The sequence below is a fragment of the Sminthopsis crassicaudata genome, chromosome 1 (assembly GCF_048593235.1).
Source record: "Sminthopsis crassicaudata isolate SCR6 chromosome 1, ASM4859323v1, whole genome shotgun sequence".
Taxonomy (NCBI): domain Eukaryota; kingdom Metazoa; phylum Chordata; class Mammalia; order Dasyuromorphia; family Dasyuridae; genus Sminthopsis; species Sminthopsis crassicaudata.
In genome coordinates, this window is record NC_133617.1 from 31,604,221 (window position 1) to 31,629,455 (window position 25,235).

A 25,235-nucleotide genomic window follows, 5' to 3' on the forward strand; every position below is an offset into this window, starting at 1 on the left:
CATGCTCAAACCTAAAGACAAAAACTGAAGCAGACATGAAAAATCAAATGTGAGACCATAAAATGATGAGTCCTTTCCCTTGAAGGTCCCAAAATCTAGATGAGAAAAAATCCAAAGTACAGACAGTTTCAAATTATCTTGACCAATGAGGGGGCAGATGGGTTTGGAGTAACATCCTGTACTCCTAAATCCCATTTACGACCATTTGTGTACAAGATGATGCTGACTTTGATAACAGCCATGTCCCTAAAAGTAATAGTTCCCGAGGCTTCTTTCCTCGAGAACACTTTTGCTATCGCAGAACAAACATGATATAGGAAGTAGAAGACTTCTTGGTCTTTGTGACTCGTGTGACTTTGAGGCGATCATTCCATCTCTGCCTGCCTTGGTTTCTTCATTTCTAAGATTAGGAGGCTGGACTAAATGATCCTTGATAGCTCTAGATTATAATTTCACACAATGCTCCTTAAATTTTCATTCATGCTACAGTTTGAAAAACTACTATAAAAATGATACATCTTGACACTAGTACCTATTGTCATTTAAAAAACAAACAGTCATGGTACGTGCAACAAGTTTTATTGGTCTTTAAGTTACATGAACAGAACAAAGCTATTAACACATTAAAAGTAATTTTTTTATTTATATTTAACAGAAGAAAGAGAAACTCTGAAGTAAACTGAAGGAACTGATGAATCTCAGATAAATGTTTCTTCAAAACAAGAGAGAAAAGTTCTTAAAAGATTCCTCTAAAGTTAAAAAAAGATTAAGAAAAACATTAAGACTTTGGGGTTATTATGCTTTTTTTTTTTTTTTTTAATAGAACTGTTACATGTTTCTTAACGGGCACATGTTTAAATATCCAGGTTGTAAAACTTAGTCACCTGTCCAAAAAAATCAGAAGACACCACTAATGTTTAAACAGAAAAAAACTGCCTATTCTTTTAAATAAAAAAAAATGAACAAAATTCCAAATTTAAGCCCTATATTCAAGATGACTTTCCATGAAAGATCATCAGGAAAAAGCTAATTTACTGTAACCAACATAGTCTATAAAAGTAACATTGTTTTCAGGTAAAAAAAAAAAAACAAAAACCATAAAACAAAAAACAAACAAAACAAAAACCAAACACCACGGGGAAAAGATTATGGCTAGTACCCATTATCACCCCAAAGAGATCACACATGAACTCATAGGATCAGTCGGTCCTCGCCTCCCTCCTGAATTACCTGACCAATGGAGGTTTGGCTTTGCTGTTTCAGAAAGCATTGTTTCTTACACTCCATCAATTGTTCAAAGTCACGCCACATTTTAGCTTGCTTCATATTGGGACCATGACTTTCTCGTACGGTTTTTTGTTTTTCCCGAAGTTTCTGTTACAAAATATCAAGGACAAGTGAATCTAAGCAGCAGGATAACTTTTAGTCACAAAAGTAAATACACTGAATTTCACACGTTTTACTTTTAGGGCTAAACTCTACCCAAGCTGTCCCTGGAATTCATCAAAACTGAGATCACTGAAATAAGTAAAAGAAATTTAATTGTAATGAGATATGAATTTAAAAATTTAAGTGTTGACAGAAAATATAGCTTGCAGAATAACACAAGTGAACTTCGGTGGTTTAGCTTGAAATATTCAATGTGAGCCCAGAAAATGAAAATTCTCCCAAAAACTTTTCCTAGAAAAAGGGAAAAGGTCTAATAATGGTCAACAATAGGAAATATGTAGATAAGCAAAAAACCCAATGTGTACTGCTTTTGTTACCAAGGACTGGAATAACTTAAAAGTGTGCCAGGGGTAGTTTATTATTGGTTACTTAATAACTGTTTATGGACTTGTTTAAGAAGAATACAAACATATATGTGACAATAACAGCTTCATTATCGTGTTTAGTTAAGAGAAATATGGGAAGGTAGAAAATGGGTTGACTGTAAAATGGTCAGTGATACAGATACAGAAACCAAAGAAAGGCACTATAATATATAAAGAGAAGAGTGAGCAGAGGAACAAAAGGGAACCTACATTTATAAAGATAAAGTATTTAAGAACTAAATATATCCTAAAGGAGTAAAAATGCTTTCAGAAACTGCCTCTCCAAACCAAAAACCACTCATCATAGGACAGTGGTTAATTCTATTAACCTATCATATAGGTTAATTTATAACCTATTAACCTATAATTATATATATTATAAATTTCAGCAGCACATAGGAATTCAGATAATGAGATAGACACAGAAAAATAAGACAGTCAAAATTTATACACAAAATTCTTTGAATTTCTACACTTAAAAAATTTTAAAGTTATGTTGAAATTTTGCAGCTATATGTACAAAATAGACTATCTTCTCTTGTACTTGCCCGGTAGACCAAATAAATTAAAAGCTAAATTTGGCCCACAGCCACAGCAAAACAGAACAGCAAAAAGAAAGAATTAAGAAGATATGATTTGAATGTATTCCATAAGCCACTGTATAACTAATACATACAGTCACTTAGGGTTTAAGTGGTTGTTACTAATAAAACTGCTTAAACTTTCTATTTTGTGCTAGTTAACAATAGTTTTAAGCAATTCAAACAAAAACATAAGTTTAAGATGCTACTGTTTCAATTACAACCTTTCTTAGGTTATTTTAATATTTAAGTACATAAATATGCTGAAGTCAGCTCATGAGAGCTGACTGCTAAATTTTTAGTGTGACCACCACCAATTCCACGAGTCAAGCCTTGATTTATTGTTTTGTTCATTCTCCAGACTAAAGCAATGTTAGTTGGGTTTATTTAACTTAGCAGTGTGTGATGAGTACATTTTTTTGAGAGGTGATTGTTAAGCATTTACCTGCACATCACCGTTGTTTGAGAACTTATGATGATAAAAGAATACTTTATGAATACAACTAATTCTTTTATGTAATATTATTTGTAATATTATGTAATATCACTCGGTCTTTTGAGAATGAGAATTGTTTTGTTTGTACTTGTAAAGCTATTACAAAATTATGGGATGTCACCAAGTAAGATTAGCAAAGTTTCTGAAGGTGAACTAAAGATTCTAGGATAGGAAAATTTTTTTTGGACAAATCTATAGGGTGATTTTAGTATTAGCTAGTTGAATGGATATAGATTTTTGCCCAGGTTTTTCTGAGGAAATTTCCCAGATGATTGATATATATTCTAATCTGGAGCATCCTGTATCTTTCTTTTTTAGAAAGACCAACTTAGTTGTGGGTCCACCCTAGAAGTGGAAATCTGCTTTTGAGAAGTGTATAAAATATTGGGCTAAATGATTAACTGGTGAATGAGGAACAAGTTTGGCTTTGCTAAATTCTACTACAATAATTCTCTTTAAAGATCCTCTAGTTGCCAAAATGAAACCCCAAATTGAAAGACAAGAAAGAATTCTGAGATCATATCTATCCAGTTAAATTTAGGCCTACAGAAAAACTAGAAGACTAAAAACATTTTTATGTAATATTTTTTCCTAAGCAAAAAGGGAGAATTTAAAAAATAGAAAATGATAAGATACATTTAGAAAAAGACATGTGCAGCATATCCCAGGCATGTCAGTTGTAATAATAACAATGATGACAACAACAACAACAACAACAACTCATATTTCTAAAATAGGGCTTTTTTTTCATATAGCTTTCTAACAAAGGCAGGGAAAATATTATAACATTCATTTCATGGATGAGGCTGTGATAAATTCAGTGAATTACTCCTGGTTATTCAGACAATGAAATATGCACCAATTCCCTGAATCTCCAGGAATACTGTCATGTATATATCGGGGTAAGTCTATACTAGCGATAAGTCTATAATAGTGACACTACAAGCAGATACTGAGTTTTCTAAAACCACTTGTAATTCAATATAACAAAAGCTATTTTGCTTCTCTAATGGGATTGATAGTGGTAGTACAAAGAGGGAAAAAATAATCTGAAACTCAGAATTAAAGAAAAATAATCTGGAACTCAGAACTAAAGCAAAAGGAGAAAATCTGCTTTCAAAGGATCCCTTTCATTTCCCCATTGGTATTAAGGAGTTTTATGTACAAATTATATAGGAAGATTGGCTCCATATCTGCACTATTATCCACACTGCTACTGTGGAAATCATTTTCCATTTCTGATGTTGACCTTTGGAACAATCAATTTCTTAGAAGTTGATTTAATTGAAGTAAATGATTATTTACACCATGAAAAAACCAATATAAGCATGGATATTTTTGTAATTATTACTAAACTATACAAGTGTTAGAATTTCTAACCATTTTATTTTTACTTTTAAGTTAGCAAGGAATGAACAAATCTTGTTTTTAAATATAATGATCATTGCTGGACTCAATTGTCACACAAGTTGAAAACTACAATATATTTCAATCATGTAATTAGAATCTCCTAATAGTACTTTCCAAAGAAAACTGAAACTCAACAATCTTAGCAGTCAGTGAATGAGCAAGTCAGTACTAGGCTAATGATTCACAAATGCCAATATCAATTGTAAACTACATGAGAAGTGAAAAAAACTGGGAAAAAACCCCATGGATTATTCTTTTCTATGTAACATGAAGTTAGAAGAAAAGAAACTAAGCAGAAGGGATACAGGGCAAGCCTGAAGAGTTGAGTGATTTGTCTAAGGCCGTGTTGATGGCTGCAGAACTGGGTCAGAACCCATCTCCAAACTCTCATTCAAAAATTGTTTCCATTTCCCTAATGCTAACTCTTAATATTATTGGTGACCTTTTAATATATTTTGATTATTTCTAATGACTCAGGGACTAAAATCTTTATGTTAAATAGATCTAATATTACTTTATTTGGTTGGCTATTCATACATTTAGGGTCTGATTCTCAACATCTTTTCTACTGATCTCTTGGTCATTTCAGTGCCCAATGACTCCTCCATGAGATGATGGGCAAGAGAAAAAAAATAATGGTAACATTGAGAAAAGTAAATATTATTTTCAGCAGCTCTGATAGGGAAGAAAAATGAAACTAATGTATATGATGCAGCTTTTGAATTATTATAATTTGTGTTAACTGATTAGTATACATAATTAAGAATTGTCAATAATCCTTTAAACTTTGAGCTGGCAGTTCCTTATGCCATTATTTGGGGATGTTAACTAACTAATCAAGAATGCAATATTTATGCTGTTGAAGTATTTTTTCAGAATAATTCATGCTATCCCTATTATGAAAAACAAATTCAGAAAGAAGAGTTAAGATAATCCTTAAGGAAATCAACAAGGTATAAGAACTTTTGCTTGTATCCTATACAGTACTATCTGAACAGGTGATCACAACACGATTTGTATACAGTAGTCTCTATTGTGACAGATGGTATTTTTGAATGAACAATGTATTCTTACCTTCCCAAGGTTTTCTTGTTCAGCAATATTCTTGGTATACTGTTCCCTAAGGAGCCAAGATAAGTTAGCTTCAATTTATTTGAAATGATTGCTCATATGACTTAATAACATTAATATTTCTATCTCAAGTTTTATATAGGTTATAGTACTAATATGAGGAATACAGTATCTATCCACTTATAGTATTTTAATATATATAATATGTAATATAATAATAATTATCTTCCTTAACTCTATTTAGTTCCAATAAATGGTCATTTAAGAAGAAAAATAAAGTTACAAATATTTTAAAGAATATTTTGTGATTTCATGAATATGTGGAATGCCTAGTGAAGAGACTTCTACTCAATGATCCATATCCTCAACCAGTCTGTCCTTTGGTTTTAGAAAGCTACCAATGGCTGAGTGACCTGCTCATTGAAAAGGCCTTTATTTTTCACTCTAACATGCTGCCTTTCACAGAAAAATTAAGAGAACGAAACTATTAAACACTGTTTCTGTTTAATCTTCCTTTAAGACATTAGCAATTCCTATAAATGCCACTTTTCATTATTTTAAAGAGATTGCAAAATAATTTGTATTTAAACTGAGAACTGGTACGAAATAAGCATATATGGAACTGCTTTTACACAAAAGTTCCATTGTAACTGGAAATATGCTCATCAAAAGAAGAGATAGTGAGGTATAAAGGGACTTATACTGGAAGAACAAAGGAGGTGAACTCAAAAGATGTGAGATTAGGTCAAAACTACAGAAGACCTGGGAAGACAAAGCAGATACAGGGGATACCATATCTGGAATGCATACACTAGAATAACTGAGTTTTCGCTAAATTTGTTCAAGAATATGTTATATTTTGAACAAAATAAAATTTAGAAAACAATCTGAGGAATTTAAAAAAAAAAAAGAAAGATTTGAGTAGTCTTAAGTGAAGAGAGATGGCCATTTAACAGACGGTGAAGCAGACCTGGTTAAAAGATGAGAGAGTTAAGAGGATACAAAATACTGGATCAATCAAAAGTATCCAGTAAGTACTTACTATGTACAAGAGCTTGTACTAAGGCTGAGGATATAAGAACAAAGAATGAAACAAGTGAAGATAAAAATGTGTGAATAGAATGAATAAATATGAGAAATTAGTTAAGGGCAAACAAAACCAAAATGCCATAAAAACTGAAGGATAGAGACATTACATAATGATTACAATTATATATCCTATCTCATACCCTGTAGGTTGCTCCCAGTTCTATTCTTTCTACAGAATAATGTTCTATAAAAAACTGTGTAGGACAGTACAGTCCATGCTCTGATGGTATTTGATTGCTAATGTTAGTAATTCCACTCTTGTTTTTAATTCTGTAAATCTGTAAACAAGGTCATGTAGGATCCTAAGATTCAAGGAAAAATCAATATAGAAGTCTTATAACGAGAAGATCTGTAGTAACTAAGAGTAATGGTACAAAAGTACAAATCTAGTAGGTTTATTTTCCATCAAATGAATTAAAACTAAGTGACAATGATAATCACCTTGTTAAATGTGACAATTTTTAGACTGCAGCTCAGTTAAAACTTTTCTTAGAGAATAAAGATTTTATGAAAACAATCCACTGATTGTGCTAGAACTATAAAAAGTCTCAATTCAGACAGTGAAAAGTCAAGACTTGAATTTGAATATCAACCTCACTACTGTGATTTTGGACAAGTCTCAGTTTCTTCATCTAAAAATAGGGATTACAACATTTGTACATTGTACCTTACAGTTATTGTGGGGAAAATACTATGTATATGTTAAGAAACAACTGTGATTTCTTATAATTATTGTAGATTTCTTTCAGTTTTGCAAAGGGCAAACATTTTTTAAACAACAACAACAACAAAGAAACTTATGTCCTTTTTCAAAATAAAACTGGGACACCAGACACAAATCGTAAACCAAACTAATCACTTTTATCTGTGGCTGTACCAGAAAAAAGCTACAAATCTTTGAAACGTATTTTAAAAATATTTCTCATTAGTAATATTCAAACAAATATGGGTGGAAACCATAACAATGAATTACACTTTGTTTTAATGTTCTCATTACATATAATTCTATTCTTGACAAATACTATTGAGGAAGAGGAGAAAAAACAAAGAAGTGGTAGGAGATTATGATAAAGAAATGAAGCAAAGCATCTTAACTGGAAAACTGATCAGAAAGTTCAGCAGTAGCATTTTCTTCTTTACTATTTATAATGACAACATTGGAAGGAATGTAACTTAATTTTTTAAAACTTTCTATTTTGAGAGACCAAAATTAACTTTTCACATTCCTTAGCATTGACCATGTAGATTTACTTGAGCTGAGTTGACATTCAATAAAGACATCTGAATAAGTACATTTTTGGTCCAATATAGCCTTAGGAAAGTGCTTGTTCTATAAATAGCATACTTTGAGTCTCTCAAATTCCCATACAAATTGAAAAGATTCAAATTCTGAAAAGAAATCCTATTTCTAGTTCCATTGTCTTTCTAAGAAAACTATCACTTCAAAATTATTGCTATATGGATGAAATATAAAAAGAGTCTTACTCCCAATCTGGAAGGTCAAAGTAAAATAATTATTTTCTGGATGGGAAAACTCCAACTTATTCTGTTGACAATTCAAAGAAAACAGCTTGTATTTGTGGTGTGGTTTACTTATCATACTATATCTCTAGCACTATCAAGAGCTGAACAAAGCCATGCAAAGGCTACTAGAATTTGTACACTTTTTATTCTTCACCACACCTTAATAGGCACTGCATATAACAGGGCTCAATAAACTTTAATGTTGAAAGTACAGCCATTTCTGGGGTACAAAATAATAGCCAGGCAGAAAACTGGGGCTTAGCCCACAAGGGATGTATCCAAAGAAGCAAAATTCCATGTTTTCCAAAAGGTTTTAAATCATGGGATAAGATGGATCCACAGCAAAGACTGAAAAGTTTGAAATGTGTTGGTATCAAGATGTCCCCAACAAATGGCATAGGAGTGTGATTTCCCTTAGTGCTGCCTGAGTTAGTCTAAATCCAACTTGAAACTATCATTCAGTGGGCTGGAGACATCCTATTTTAAAACAAAATTTCCTTAATAATCTTTGGGATCCATCACTTAAACATGTTTTTACAAGAATGAGACTTGGAAGGGACCTTAGGAATCATCTTGTGCCATTTTTACAGATGAAAAAACAGTGCCAGGAGATCTTAAATAGTACAACCAGTTGGGTAAAAAGAGAAAGCACTTATTAAGCATTTACTCTGGGTGGAGGAGACCCTATGGACCTCTGACTCCAAAGTCAGTGTTTTTTCACTTATCCCAAATTTCTAGGTTTTAAAATCCTAGAGTAGAACTGCTTTTGTTCCTAATATGAAATCTGCAATCTAATTTTCTTCTGAGAAGTTTTTTTCAAGTATATATTTTAAGTAGAATGATTTGGACCATGATTTTTCTAGTGATTTTTGGGTTATGGCCATATAAACACAATTGATCAACTCAGCAGAATTTAACTTTTAAAAGGTCAAACCAGCAACTGAATAGAATGGACAGTTGAGTAGAATTGAATAGTTTGCAGGAACAAAAAAATACCCCTCAAGATTTACATCTGAACAAGTGAACTTACATTTAAGAAATTCTATAGATCAGAATGGAAGTTATTGGGAATAAAAAATGTACTTGCCTAATTGCCTTTCGTTTTTCCTGCTGATCAGAGGAAACATAGGCCTTCATCTCATCAGTAGCACGCCGCAGCTGTACTTCTAGATTCTAAATGGAAAGAGAGTGCTTTGGAGATACTGCTGATTAAAACTCTCTCCAAAGTTTTTAATTCATTTTTCATCTTACCTTAATCATGCAGTTTGTATAATGGTATCGACTTTCTTCTTGAAGACATTCTTCCCGAAGCCCTCGAACTTCCTACAATAGGATAAGAATGGGCAACATTCTTCATGCTAAAAACAAACAACCTTCCGTTTCACTAAGCACAACTTAAAAGATGTAATTTTATGACAATTTTTCCTTTAGTGTTTTAACTTAACTGAAATACAATAGATGCTATCTACTATATATGTGAGAACTTTCAGGTATACATGGTTTATGACCATGGAGAAAGATGTTAGTTTGGTCCATAACACAACAGTGAGGCAATGACAGACATCAAAGTTAGAAGAAAAGTCAATATTCAGAAGATAGCTAGCTGGAATAAGACTTTTCCATAGGTAATGAATTCCAGTTTAACAAAGGCAAAGGATAATGATCACAGGAAAACACCGGCAAAGTAGTACACTGACTAACCAATGTAAGGAATACTTGTTCACCAACACTGTAGGGTTGCTGGAGGATGTGTTTTGCAACTGGAGGAGTTAGGGCTTTTGTCGTGATTAATGCCATTAATTCTGTGGCTAAAACAATTCTTCTCACCTGCTCAAGTTTGGACCGATTACTTTCTAGGCCTGCTGCACAGCTGTCATACTGTGTTTTCTTTTCCTCACATTCCTGTGTCAGTTCCTGGTAGGAAAAGAGCAGAGAATTATAAAAATGAAAACTGGAATTTAGCTTTAAAGCAGCACTTCTTGTTAATCTTGTCACTGAGCTCTTATACTCAGAATTATTTCAGTAAACCAAGGGGGCATAGGTGAATCACTAGAGTGGCATTTATTCAAGTTGCATATTAAAACATCAGATGAATAAACAATATATGCTTTTTCTTTTAATGTTTATATGTTTATTCGGTTCCATCACATTTGTCTTGTGCTGCTTAAGAGTCAAATATTTTATACTTTAAAATTGATGTTTATCATGTGTACAACAAAGAACAATATTAGAAAAAATGTCAGATCAAGTTATTTAGGGTGTTAGGGGAGTGCCCACAGAAATGTCACTTTAAATATATTAAGAAAGATTGTAAGTACTAGTAAAAATTCACTCTATTTTGTAAATACATTTTAAATTCCATTTAAATTCTTTCTTTGCAAAACTAAGATTTTATGATGAAAAATGAGAAATCTATCAGTTATGTTCCATGGACAATGCTCAAATTTTTAGTACTTTAATTTTCCTTGCACTAAAAACCTGTGCCTTATGTATTTAATATTTCTCCCAACGAACATACTTTTAAAACATTTATTTATTTTTTAATATTTTACCCCACTTACACGTTTAAAACAATTTTTTTTTTTTACATTTGTCTTTAAAACTTTTTTGAGTTCCAAATTTTCTCCCTTGTCTCCACCCCTAATCCTACAAAAACCTCAAGAAAAATAAAGTATTCAAACACAATCAGTTCCTTCTCTGGGTATGGATAGGATTTTTCATCATAAGTTCTTCAGAATAGTCATGGAGCATTGTACTGCTGAGAACAGCAAAGATCATCCCAGAATATTGCTATTATTTTGCAAATAGTATACTTTACTTTGCTTAAGTTAATGGAGGGATTTTCTAGTTTTTTTTTCCCAAGAGTGTCCTGTTCATTATTTCCCATAACACAACAATATTCCATTATAATCACACACCACAATTTATACAGCCATTCCTCAACTGATAGGCATTCCCCCCAATTCCCAACTTTTTGCCCTGAGAGCTGTTATAAATATTTTTGGTAATATGATCCTTTTCTTTTTTCTTTTTTTAAATTTCTTTTGGTATTCATGCCCAATGTTTAATACACCAATTCTTAAGGAATAATTAATACAAATTGATGTTTAATCCCTTATTCAACATTCCTTTATTGAAAAGTATTTTTGTTGCATTGTGGTCAATGAAGGGCGTTTATTACCCCTTTTCGTTCTGTTTAGAAGTTTTTCTATGCTGTGATGGATAGTCAATTTCAATAATAATAACAGCTAACATTTATATAGTATTTTAAGGTTTGTAAATTGCTTTTCAAGGTTTCTCATTTAATTTTTTTTATAATGGTGCTTCAACCAACTGAAAAAATATGTAAGCTCTTTTTTATTTCCATGAGAAATTAATAATATCTAAGTTTTCTAAAATTCTGTTCAAGTCTTTAACCTCTTTTTTTGTTTAATTTTTATTAGATTTGTCTAGTCAGAAAGGGATATATTGAAATTTCCCACTATTACAATTTTATTATTTATTTCTCCCTGTAATTCATTTAGTTTTTAAATATTTAGATGTTTTGTCGTTCAGTGCATTTATCTTAAGTACTGATACTGACTCACTGTCTATGGAACCTTTCAGTCTAATGTAATTTCCCTATTTCTTTAAAACAAGTCTATTTTTATTATTGTATTGTCTGAGATCATGAGCTATCCCTTTTTGTATTGTTATGTTTCAAGTTGTCTGAGCAGCTCTATAAGAGGATGAATTGCAAAGAAGGTTCTGGTCTTATTAGTGATGGGAGTTTCCTCACTTGATAGTCACAATGAAATCATGGGTCTAATTTCTATCCCTGTAAAGGATTTAACATGATATTTTTCAAGTTATTGGTTTCTGATTGATTTTAAATTAGAGCAATAAATAAGAGTACTGAGCAGCTCTGCTGTATTTCATTTTATATCAATGCCACTAGTTAAATTTATCAGAACATACAAGTTAGTAAGTAAACAGGCTGTCAGTTCATGTGAAATTTCCTTAAAACATGCTAGAGAAACATCAAAATTATCTTGGAGCCGGAAGTGAAGGAAGAGCTCATGAATTTAAAAAAAAATAGTCATATCATTTAGGAATATGATTAAGTGGCCCTGAATTCAAATCTTGCTTCTGGGCTTTACTCTCTGTGTGATCCCTGTCTCAGTCTCCTCACCCTAAAACAAGGAGAGATTGGATCACATGCCCCCCTCCAAGGTGTTGCCCAGCTTTACATCTGTGGAGTCAATTAGAGCTAACTGGAAAACACTGAGCAGTAGCAGACAGGAATCAGGAGTGGAAATAGCTCCTGAGTAAACAAGAAGCAATGTAGATTCTTTTAAATGGGAGTAGCTTTTAAAGAAAATGCCTGAAAAAGGATTCAATGGCATTGGAGAATTAATTGAATAGAATAGAGATATGGTTATATCTCTGTATAAATGAGAGGTAGACAATACTATATTGCTGGAATTTGGGACTGGGGCAATGTACAGAGAATGAATGGCATGCAAATAATCAAAGAAAGAAATGACATTCATATGTATATGTAACATTTCCAAGCATTTAACTATGTTTAAGGTGTATAATTTAGTATGTTTCTCACCACATGTGTAATCAAAATATGAAATTACAGACAGCATATATAACTTGTAAACCAGACATCTGTTTCAGATGGTTTTTCTAGGCCAACAAGGACAATATTATGACCTTATATATGTTACTTCAAATGCTTTTTCAACTTAAATTTTTATATTTAACTCTAACGGTTCAATGCATTCGAATACATATTTATTAAATGTCTAACATGCATAATCACTGTGCTAGCGCTGGAAGAAACAAAGACAAAAAATAAAACTGCTTCTGCTCTTAAGGCGTTTACATTTCATTGGGGGAGAGATAGTGGTACACATTTAATCAAGTAACAACCAACCAAGGACCATGTAAATCAGATGTTGTGCTAGACAGTGGAGTAATAATACAAAGAAATTAAACTTTAAACTGACAAAAAGCTTCCCTTCTAATGGGAGAGACAAGATGTACGTATATAAATACATACACCATCAAGAGAATGTGAAATAATACAAATAAATGCAAGACCATCCATTAGAAGGTAGTTTGAGAGACAGGGAATTATCAATTGAAGAGATCAGAAAAGGAAAAAAGAAATATTGAAACTGCATTTGAAGGAAGGAGACAGATGTGATGAGAAGGGCATTCCAGGCATAGAAGACAGCTAGGTCAAAGGATTGAAGACAGCAGATAAGAGTTTAGTGTAAGAGGAACAAAGAAAAGTCAAATTTGGCTGGACCACAAACTAGAAGACTATTGTACAATGAGTCTAAAAAATTGAGATAAGATTGATCAGGGCTCTAAAAGCTGAAGAAAAGACTTTATATTTGATTCTAGAGGCACTATGGAGCTTCTGGAATCTGGCGACTATGGGAGTGACATGTTCTGTAGAAGTCAAATTGGGAGGAAATTATGAACAGAAAGAACAAATAAGAGTCTGTTACAATTACCAGGCAGGAGGTGGTTATCACAGTTAAGGTGATGAGCAAAGGGAAGGAATGAGATGGAAGAGGTGTTGTGGAGCAAGAAATGGCCAGATTTGGGGACCTATAAAATACATGGAAGGAGAAGCGGAGTACCCAGGTTCCGAACCTTGGAAAACAGAAAAATGGTGCCAGAAGGAAAGAAATGTGGAAAGGGGCTGGAATGTGGGTTAATGAAAATGAGTTGTTTTGGATTTGTTGAATCTGAGATTCCTCTGGGACGCCAATGTATTCAATAGACATACAGATGCTGGTGATGCAGGACTGAAGCTCAGGGGCTAGATGTGGTCTGGATAAATAGACCTGGAAGTCACTGACATGGAACTGATAATGAAACCCATAAGAGCTGAAAAGAAGATAAGGAGAGAAAAGAGTACAGGGCTCAGCGCTGGGAGAATACTCACATTTAGTGGGTATGATCTGGATGACAAAATAGCAAAGAAAACTGAGAAGAAACTGTCAGATAGGGAGAGAACCAGGAGAGAGTAGTGTTATGGAGGCCTAGAGAGGAGAGTGTATTCAGGAGCAGAGGCTGGTTAAAAGTGTCAAAAAGTTAAATAAATCGCAAGGCAAACTGAGGAAAAACATAAGCCCGCACACCCAATTGTCAGGGGTGTTGAAAAAAGGTGAGAAGCCCTCTAAAATGCTCTCAAAAGTCCCCTCTAACTAAAACTCCAACTTAAATCGTCCTAAAGTCAGGAGTCAATAAAAGTCAAAATGAAGAGGCCAAGGCAGCCACCTCAGCCCAAGGCCAGCAGCTGCTGGGCTGCCAGCCTGACACCTCTGCTCACAGCCAGCAGCTACTGGGCTAGCACTAGCAGGGATCTGTTTCTGCCTGAGTCTGACACCTCTATTCCAGAGCAAGATAAACAGGGATCTAAAAAGATAGGAGGGAACAGCAAAGGAAATTTCTAACTACTTTCATGAGAATCAGAAGTAATCCTGCTTTATCATTCATGCAGCTTATTTCCACTGGACTGAGACCAATAACCATATTTTGCATAATTATAACTTTTGCTGACTGGACCCTAGCTGTGGGATGCACAAGTGGAAGAAGGGACTTTCTACAACTTAAAGCCTTGAAGCAGTATATCCCCTTTCATGCTATTGGGAGGAGCAGGTTTTGGGAATCCAAATAAGCAACCTACCCAGAGTAGTGCTTTGTGAAAATTCCATGTGTACAGAGAAGACATCAACACCCTGTGGTGACACAATTTTGAGTTGACTCAGCCATATGTTATGTTTTAAAAAAATGTTATCTTAGCAAAATGCCTTTGCTAAAGGCCAATTGCATCTACTGGCTAACTGTTAATAGAAAGCACTCCACATGGGGACTTGTGAGCTACGGTGTTAGAATGCAGGCCCCTAGGATTATCTTTTAAACTCAATTGTAATAATTACCCTCTGGGGACCCCCAATAAGTTAGGGAAGTAATCCAGAGGGAGTGCTACATTTATTTCTCATCATTTTCTACAGTTAGTAGAGTTTAACTATTAAAGCATATTCCATCTAGCCTATGCTAAAACTCATTCTAGGCATGGTAGGGTATAAAAGTTATTGTAATTTTGTTGTGCTTCTATGGACCTTCAATAGTCCTAATACTGGCAACTGACATTATTTAGTCACTGAAAAAGTGATGGCTTTAATAATATGTTTTAGAGTTATAAATTCAAGACATAAATAGCATTATTAAAATAGAGAGGATTCAGAACTAAATCTATGGTTTAGTGGAAAGATTACATGAGCTCTTACGGGTTTCATGTAATCTTTTGGCTGAGGCCAAAAGACCTGGATTTGTGGAGTACACTTACCTTCAGTGTGCTAATCTTTAAAGTGGTGTTAAGAACTAACTTTCAAGTAATGGCATCCCATTGCATATCCCAAGGTATGACAGCATTCATTATGACAGGGTTAGCTTGGCACCATTCCACATCAGCATGCTCTCAGGCTTCACCTGGCCACAGGAGAGTGTGACCACATATTTATAGCACTTACTTGCGTAAAAGTTAAATTGGGAATGTCACCTAACTGATTTGTGTTTAAGATAATTTCTTCAGATAATCTAAAGTCTACAACAATTAAGTAAAATAAATTACACAAAATCCCTTTAATGATACATAATTTACTCTGTTTCTGATGAAACAATTTTTATGACTAGCCTTAGTAAACAGGAAAGAACACATTTACCATAGAGAACATAAAAGTATTTAAAGACAATGTCTCCCCATATGGGTTTCCTACCTGGCACTTCTGTCGCAATTGTCTTAGCTCTTTGATAATTGGGGCTAATGCTGACTTCTTTTCAGCCACCAGTGAATTCAGTTTTTTTACCTGTCATGAAAACAAAAAGCATGAACAAAAGTGCTGCTGTTAGATTAATATAATCTCTTTGGAATGAAGGAAATATTTTTAAAAGTTTGATGAGAAGAAAAACTGAAAAAAATAACATGTTGAAGATTCACTAAAAGTTAGTTAGAATCTCACCCCAAAAGCAATTATTTTCACTAGGCACTATAGAGAACCTGTTTATTGGTATAAAAACTTTTCATAAAAGCAGTTTGAAAATGTATGTCACACTTTATTTGGAAAGCATTCCTCTTTCTTTTGGCCTAGAACTGGTTTTTTTTTACTTTGTTTTTTAGTTTGTTTCCTAGATACCCAAGAAAGGAAGAGAAATAAGTCATAGAATCACCATTTCCGACATGCCATCCAGAGTCCGGCCTTTCACTTCATCCACTTCACTCTTTAGTGCCGATACCCTCTCTAGCTCCTCCTGGGTGTAACTGTAGCCAGAGATACCCTTTTTGTCCTCAACAGTTTGCTGAAGAGCAAAGAAAAGAGAAAGAAAATCCCACAGAATGCATATGAAAGCCCTGGAAATCCACAAAACAAATTCATACATTTATGACAAGACATCAAATAGATAAATGAACAAACAATGAGAATCCTAAAAGAACATTGCATATCTTGAAATCCAAGAGATTTAACACGTTAAATTTGTATGGGTACAGTCACACTTAATTACCTACAGTATGGAAACTAGAGTTTGTAGATGTATGCTATTTTTGATTATTATGTAAAGAGACAGATGCTAAAAGTAGCAGTTTGTTAAAAAAAAAAAGTTTATCTATAATGCAGTTATTAAATGAATCCTTCATAAAAAGGCAAAATTATTCATTCTTTTAGAAAGTGTGAAGGGTCACAAAAGCCTGGAAGAGATTGAAAAGAAGAAGATGAAGATTGAAAAATATAAAGGCATACTATTTAAAATAACTAGATAGCATAAGGTTGGAATATTGCTGTGATGTAGGAAGTAATGACTTGGTAGATTTAGAAAAATATGGAAAGATTTAAATTTATGAAGGATGATGTTATCCATCTTCAGAAAAACAGAGGGCAAATAAGTGTATTAGCCTTACATAAATGTAGATGAAAGTACATGTATATATATGTATATGATTACAGATATCTGTCTATCTGTATGTATATATATATAAATATACATGTAGTCTTCCTGGGGAAGTTGGTGGAGAGGAAAGGGAAAAAAAGAATAAAAAAATACACAGCAGAAAACCTACAAAGAAAGGATGAACAGTTATGAATACAATGTGTATATTATATAATCATGTGTATGTAATTATATATAGGGAATATTTATTATATAGGCTTTCTTGGAATGGAAATTTATTGTTGCATATTTTGAGTCCTCTCTTTTGTTCTGTTGTACACACATCATTTTTTCTTTTTCTTTTTCTACTTTGAAATTTAAAAAGTTTTTTAAAAAAGATACAAAAAGACTTTTAAAAGAAGAAAGCCACTGGGAACTTCAGAGAGAACAGTGTCTAAACACTAGCTAGCGGAGAGGGGAAAAAAAAAAAAAAGATTGAGGAAGGAAGTGGACATAGATAAGAACTATACATTTAAGGTGTGTGTGTGTGTATATATACATACATATATATATATATATATATATAAATATAGTAGTATGGTCAAGGGACAAGATTTCAAGAGATGGGGTGTCGTGTTTAGTGACATACACCTTCAAATTTGTTTTGGGTTCTAATATCTTCCATGAGAGCTAACTAAAATGAGAAATGTGCTCAAGTTGGGGCTAAATAATTTAACAGCATCAATCTTAATCAGGAATTTTTGTAACATTAAAAGTATCCCAAAACTCAAGTGCTTTTTCCCTTATAGTTAACCAAATAACACTAATTTCTTGGTTTTACCAGGAAAAATGCTGACTTAACAAAGAGGTACAAATCCATGCATTTTCTTGCTCTCGTGTTAAGAACCACCTAGGTGAGAGCTAGACGACATTCTGTTACCAGCTGGTGCTGAATGTTCTCGTGACGCTGCTTTAATAGTTCTTCTGTCCTCTGCAGAAGGCCAAATTCCGCTTTAAATTCTGCTATTATTTGATGCTTCTTTTTGAAAACTGTACTCTTACTCCGAAGTTTACTAACGTAACGTTTAAACTGGAAGAAAGGAAAATAAAGTAACATGTAATTTGATTTTCAGAGTGGAAAAGCTGTTGAACTTAGCCTTATTTTCTCTTGTACTTGAGGCCTCTAGTGGATAAAGCATGGGACCAGGCAAAAAGAACTGAGTTCAAATTCAGCTTCGGACACTTAGCTTATATAACTCTGGGCAAACCTCTTGTCTGCCTTAGTTTCTTCACCTTTAAGAATAGGGATAATAATAGCACCTACCTCTCCTTGGATTGTTGTGAGGACAAATCACATCAGTAAACCTCTTTGCAAACCTTAGAGTGTGTATAAATAATAATAATAATTATTGTTATATTTCCCAACAGTTCCCCAAACTTTATTTCATACGACATATGCTAGGTGATAGCAATCATTTGGCTTAATTAGGAAATTTGAGAACACCATATTTTAAAAATACTTAAAAAACCACATATCAAATTAAAATATTCTTGACAGTTTTTACTTATCATCTAAAAAAGCCCCCAAGATTTAATGCAAACATGTGAAATTTTGGTCCTTTTTATTCACTAAGACCTTACAATATTCCAAAGCAAAAAGAATGTTGTATAATAAGGCTCCAGCAATAGAAAACAAATGGCTGGAATAAGTTTTGAATTACTGTATCCTCTCTATGTGTTAGAATTTATCTATTCCTCTGTTAAAATGAAATAAATAAATAAATGAGTCAGAGACAAAAAGAGAAGGAGACAGAGGAGGAAGACTATAATGTTAAATGGAGGTAAATGGCTGTGTTCTTTCAGTAGCAGAGTTTGACACATATTAGGATTAAAAACAAAGTTTAATGACTGTAGTTATTTCTAATGATTGTAGTTATTTCTCATTTGAGAAATTCATACATACGAAGAAGCTGTGATCTTTGTGTCTGAGTCATCAGGATAAAATGCACCTTCAAGTGCTGGAAAACTGTAGAAGACAGTGTTGTTAGAAAGACTTAATAGGAGAGAAATCTGATAAATAGTGTTATGTGATTAAGCTATCACTATTAGTAAAAAGGGTCTTTATAGCCAAATATGCCATTACTAAGGACAGAATATGTATTTATGAAGCTTGTGCCAAATAGCCTTTAAAACAAATGCCATGGACAGAAGGCAGTAGTATTTAAAGGAATTAATTTAAGGGCTAATAACATATAACTCTCAATTGGTGGCTTTCAGGGAAAACACCTGACAACTTTCCAACCAAACAGAAAAGTTTCTAATACTTCTAAAACTGCAGAATATAACACAACATACCTTTTTTATAAGCTCATACATATGTAAAAAAATGCTGCTCATTTCAAATACTTTTTGCTATGTACTGAATTGTATACATACTATTAACAATAATTTATTAATGAAGCTCTTCAACAGAAAGAACTTAGCTTGCTTCTTTAAGAAAACTACCTGGGACAGCTAGATGGCACAGTACAAAGTATCAGCCCTGAAATCAGGAAGACCCTCAGATACTTCACACTTCCTAGCTGTATGACCCTAGGTAAGTCACTTAAAGCCCAATTGCCTCAGCAAAAACAAAAGAAAACAAAATAAAATAAAAAACTATCCATAATAGTTATTTGCATAATGTCTGGCATATGTTAGGCACTTAGGAAATATTTATAGAATCCAATCTTTCTTGAAATTTTTTTTTTTTTAAAAAACATTCAATGTATTAAAGGCTAATTCTTCTAGCCTTAACAATGAACATCAACTTTAACATTAAGGTTTTTTTTTTTAAACTTTAAGGTTTTAAATAACACATTTTACTTAATAAAATTAAAATATTTGTAAGTTGTGGTTTTTCTCAAAGTATTACCTGATTTTTGAATATGCAAAAAAAAAAAAAAAAACTGCCAGACAATTCATAAGGAACTTAACTTAATCTTGCAGTGCCAGGTTTTTGGCCATCTGAAAAAGATTTTCTACTTTAAACTTCAAAAAAAATTTTGGAAGTCTTATTATAAATAGGGGGGGGGGGAGAAAGATGATTCCAAATGTTTTGTTAATGAAGGCTAGTCCATTCATAGTAAATGAGAACCAGTTTCAAAAACTTAAATTGCCCAAAAGTTAACTAGTGTCTAATAACTTGTGAATTTTCCTTTTGAAGAATCAATGCTTAAGTCTGACATAACCATAGATTCAGAATCCCTAGAGTAACTATATGTTCTATTAAAAGTGTCCTGGGCAATGTGCCCAAAATGAAATCAGCTCTGTTCATCTGCCATCCTGTGTAATATCTAGGCCAGAGCTTTTTCTATCTTGCAATACTCCAAAACTATTTTTAAAGCAAAAAGCTATAAAAGTTTTTGGTGAAAGAACAAACCTGCAAATTACTCAATGTGCTCAATGCAGAATGGAATACATGAAGCTTCTGACTCCATCCCATTTTACATTGTACATACTCCTGATGGCAAGGAGAGTCAAGGTCAAATAAATCATTCTACCATACAACAAAGTATGAGCTGGGGAGTAATGTTGACTGCTGTCATTTCTTCTTTTTAAATTACACAGTTAAATTATGCATTTAACAAGAAAAAAAATCACACACATTTTCAGTACTTTTGTTCTTGGGGAAAAGAAAGGATTCAGGCATTCTAGAATAGTACTTCTTTAACAAAAGAATTAATATTCATATGCTCCCCTCAAAAAAAGGATGTCAGTACTCCAGGTCAGAGATACGCAATAGGAAAATGTGTCATAGGATAATTTATTCTTGGAGTTGTTCTAGTTTCTTTCTTTCTTTCTTTCTTTCTTTCTTTCTTTCTTTCTTTCTTTCTTTCTTTCTTTCTTTCTTTCTTTCTTTCTTTCTTCTTCTTTCTTTCTTTCTTTCTTTCTTTCTTTCTTTCTTTCTTTCTTTCTTTCTTTCTTTCTTTCTTTCTTTCTTTCTTTCTTTCTTTCTTTCTTTCTTTCTCTCTTTCTTTCTTTTCTTTCTTTCTTTCTTTCTTTCTTTCTTTCTTTCTTTCTTTCTTTCTTTCTTTCTTTCTTTCTTTCTTTCTTTCTTTCTTTCTTTCTTTCTTTCTTTTTAAAGTGGGTCTCTTTGCTTTTTTAAATGTGTTTCTTGTAAACAAGAGATTCTGGGATTGATTTCCCTCTTTCTTCTTATTCTTTTTGTTCTTCTTCAGTCAAGTCTAACTCTTTATGACCCCATTTGGGGTTTTCTTGACTGAGATACCAGAGTGGTTTGCCTTTTGCTTCTATAACTCATTTGACAGATGAGAAAATTGAGGCAAACAGAATAAAGTGGTTTTCCCAGGATCATATAACTAGCTTCTGAGGTGGCATTTGATCTCAGGCCTTCCTGACTCCAGGCCCACTGATATTTCCACTGTGCTACCTAGCAGCTCACCCCCTTAGTCTAGGGCAGTTTTAATGAACGACAGAAATCCTTCTGATTCAATGGTGTACTATTAGTTCAGAAAAAAAAAATCACAACTATTTTAGAAGAAATGTTTTCACAAAAGAATAGGTATATTTTAATCATTATAACAATTGTAAAATCATTCAGAAAAGGGTTTATCTTCATCATCTGATGGCACAGTTTTACTTGTTTCTTTACAAATTGACACTATGGAGATAGGTAGAAAAAGGATTGTTGAATACATTGCTCAGTCATTGATTAAGGATCTACTGTATAATTTAATGCACTTCTCTAGATGTATGTGGGTAATGCAAAGATAAATGGGATAGGTGATGACTGCACTCAAGGGACTTAATTTAAAAGATAAAAGTAAAAGATACACAGAAAAATATAATCTAATTTAGAATATTTCCCAGGGTTCTGCCGTACCCAGATCCTGGTCACTTGCTTTTTAGTCTTTCTAATCTTCTTCCTAAAGTCTTTTCTAGAACTCCAGAGGTCAGATTTTGAATCAGAATGACACAACTCCCCGAATTTATCCCCCCCCCCACTTCTTCAGCTTCTCCACCTTATAGTGAAGCAGGTTTTTAATGATATAACATTAGTCTCTGACACAAGGTTGGTCCTCAAGGGAGGTCCTTTAATAATCACTATGGTATGGAGTAGCTGACAATGAAACAGGAAAATAAGTACATTAAGAAAGAAAATAACACAAATATACTACTAATAATAACACTATATATTTAGAGAGGTGAGTCTGCGATAAAGGATTTAAGACCAGAAGACTTGGATTCATATCCAGACTAACATTTGTTATTTATATAGACCTTGGTAAGTTATTTTACCTCTATGTAAAATGGAATCGCAAAACTTGTACTATATCAATATCACTGGTTGTTGTGAGGAAAGTGCTTTGTGAATCATAAAGCGCTAAAGAAATGATCATTATTACCGAATGACCAAGAAATTGGCAAATATTTCCCCAAAGAAATGGGGATCCTTAGACTGAAGGCTAGAAGGGATCATGGGGATCATCTAGTTCAATCTACCCAGAAAGATTGTTGATTTGCCTAAGGTCATAAAGGAAATAAGTAGGATAGGTAAGATTTGAAATCAGATCCTCTACTGTACCTCTATGAGGAGCACACTCTTCCCCCAAACTAAAGAAATTAAATCTCACAGTTATTTATGTATTTATTTAAAAGATTTATGTGTTTATGTATTTATTTTTAAGATTATTCAAAACTGTGTAAACTGTACAAAAAGTACATAATAATTAAATCTACTTATCTTAGTTGTATAGACTTGGCTATGTAAAGTTCATTCATGTACTTATTTAAATTTAAAAAAAAATTTCAGTTCCAAATTCTCTCCCTTCCCCCTACTAAATCTCCTACCCATTTAGAAGGCAAGAAATATAACGCTGACTGTACATATGAAGTTATGCAAAACATATTTATGCATTAGCTACATTGCAAAAAAAGGGGGAGGGGTAAAAATAAAGTGGGAAAAAAAAAGATTTCACTCTACGCTCTAGATTCCATCAGTTCTCTTTCTGGAAGCAGAAGGCATTTTTCATTACGTGTCATTGTAATGATCAGAGCTGCTAAGTCTTTCACAATTGATCACTGTAACACTATTGTTGTTACCTTGTGTGAGCAATGTTCTCTGGGTTCTACTCACTTTGCTTTTCATGTAAGTCTTTCAAAGTTGTTTATTTTTTTATTTTTATAGCAAAACTTCGTTTAAGAAGTTTTAAACGTGGATCACAACCCTATATAGGATCATATGACTGAATGTGGAAATTGCAAAATTATGATTTACTATCAGTAAATTTGTATTCCTATTTTATGGCTTATATATCCTGGCTTGTGTAAAAATTTCTCAGATGAAAAGGAATCTGTGATTAGAAAAAGTTTAAGCCCTGTTTTCTAGAACAATAGTATTTCATCACAATCATATACTTGTTCAGCCATTCCCTAACTGATGGGCATAACCTCAATTTCCAATTCTTTGCCACTATAAAAAGAGCTGCTACAAATATTTATGTACATATAAGTCCTTTTCATTGTTCTTTTATCTTCTTGGGGTACAGGCCTAGGAGTGGGATTATTGGAACAAAAGGATATGCCGAGTTTGATAGCCTTTGGGGCATAAATACAGATTGTACTGCTGAATGCTTGGACCAGTTCACAACTACACTAACAGTGCATTACTGTCCCTATTTTCTCACATCCCTTCTAGCATTTGTCAATTTCCTTTCCTGCCAGGTTAAGCAATCTGATGAGTGTGAGGTGGTACCTCAGAGTTGTTTTAATTTGAATTTTTCTAATTATTAGTGATATAGAACATATTTTCATTTAATTATTGATGGTTTTGATTTCTTTTGAAAACTGTCCATTCATATACTTTGACCAAGAAAGATTTGGAAAAGAGATGAATAATTTCAAAAGCTGCTAGGCTTGGTGAATTTTTCGCTATAATGGGTTTTTCTATGATTACTATGCTCAAATACAGATTATCTATTACATAATTTTGTAAGATATACATATATATATATACACACACATGTTTATATATATATATATATATATATACATATATATATAAATGTTAATAAGTTGAGATTCATTAATTAAATGACCAAATTTAGTTCCAATTTTTTATAATTTTTAAAAGGGACCTTTGACTTTTATTTTTTTTCTAGAATATGACATATTCCTTTCAGAGAAGGACAAAAAGATTTTTGAATGGCTGTTTTGGGATCTAGTAACAAAATTATTACACCAAACTTTTTTTTCCCCATTGATAATTCTTTACTGTATACATTTACTGACATAAATGGGTTAAATGACTTTTTGAAATCTACCTCTTGATAAGGATAGCATGTTAAGGAAAAATTCAAAGATGTTTGTGACCTAAATACTCTATCTTCCCAGACTGTTACTATAAGCATTTTATTCAATGAAACAAGCATTTATTGAGTATGCACTAGCACAATGCTAGGCCCTGATATATATGATGGGGTAAAAGGAGAGAGAAATGGGGGGAAGACACTACTTGAGAAGTATATGATAGAGGCAGCATTTAGCAAAGTCCTCCCAAATTTTTCTCCAAAAATTCTAAAAAAATGCCTCAAGTTGAATTCTGGACTGGTAGTACCCACAAAAGAGCGGATGAAACAATCTTCCAGTTCAAGACAACTTGGGAGGTCAGCAGGAAAGGTCTATCTCATCTGGGGGGATGATAGACTTTGGGAGTTCAGTGTGGCTTAGGCAGCACAGGCCATGCCTTGAAGGTGGCTTGCCAGCAGCAGCAGCAGCTTTAAGAGCTTTCACCCCCTGGATCATGGTTTTGTGAGGGGGGAAAGTGCTGTCTAACAATTGGCTGGAAGGAGAACACACGGGACCCTTTCTTGGCATTGGGTCCCTGTTATATTACCCATATGCAATTCTGGATTGCAGTCCCAGAACCAAAATAATTGCCAGCACTTGAAGCTGGTTCCAGGGTGGAGAAGAAGAGCTTGTGGTTGCTTATAGGAAAAGTAGGGATCCTAGTTTAAATTCTAAGCTTGAGAAAAGTATTAGCAATTGTGGCTTGCAGGAAAGCAAAGAACCTGGTCACAGTTCCAGGGTCAGGAGGAATGCTAGTGCTGGTGACTACAGGCAATAAGGTCCTTTCCTGGATAAAGACCAGAGCACTGGCTGGGAAAGCAGTGACTACATCTTTCCTTACATCATATTACCTTGGAAGCACCAAAAACCTACATGTCTCCAATTCTAGCTCAAAACACTGCATCAAGAAAAGAAGCTTAGGATAGCACCTGGGAGGCAAGCCCAACTTTAATACAAAGTTCAAAG

At 33.3% G+C, this 25,235-nt stretch overlaps 1 protein-coding gene across 14 annotated transcripts in view; it reads right to left on the reverse strand.

The window, feature by feature from the left end:
- Positions 1–563: 563 nt before the first annotated feature.
- The window catches only part of IFT81 (intraflagellar transport 81), a 67,115-nt gene continuing 42,443 nt past the window's right edge, over positions 564–25,235 (reverse strand). For 4 of the 14 annotated variants that reach the window (XM_074297659.1, XM_074297674.1, XM_074297687.1 and 1 more), the window contains 9 exons: positions 17,860–18,009; positions 16,224–16,352; positions 15,773–15,862; positions 9,813–9,899; positions 9,237–9,308; positions 9,073–9,158; positions 5,376–5,421; positions 1,231–1,374; positions 564–749 (listed from right to left, as the gene is read on the reverse strand). In XM_074297659.1, coding sequence (XP_074153760.1) covers positions 699–749; positions 1,231–1,374; positions 5,376–5,421; positions 9,073–9,158; positions 9,237–9,308; positions 9,813–9,899; positions 15,773–15,862; positions 16,224–16,352; positions 17,860–18,009 — 855 coding nt within the window. In that variant the 3' untranslated portion in view covers positions 564–698. Of the gene's footprint in view, positions 750–776; positions 885–954; positions 1,404–5,375; positions 5,422–9,068; positions 9,159–9,236; positions 9,309–9,812; positions 9,900–15,772; positions 15,863–16,223; positions 16,353–17,859; positions 18,010–25,235 lie in introns of those variants that run through there. The other 10 variants (XM_074297667.1, XM_074297695.1, XM_074297703.1 and 7 more) reach the window with 6 other exon arrangements.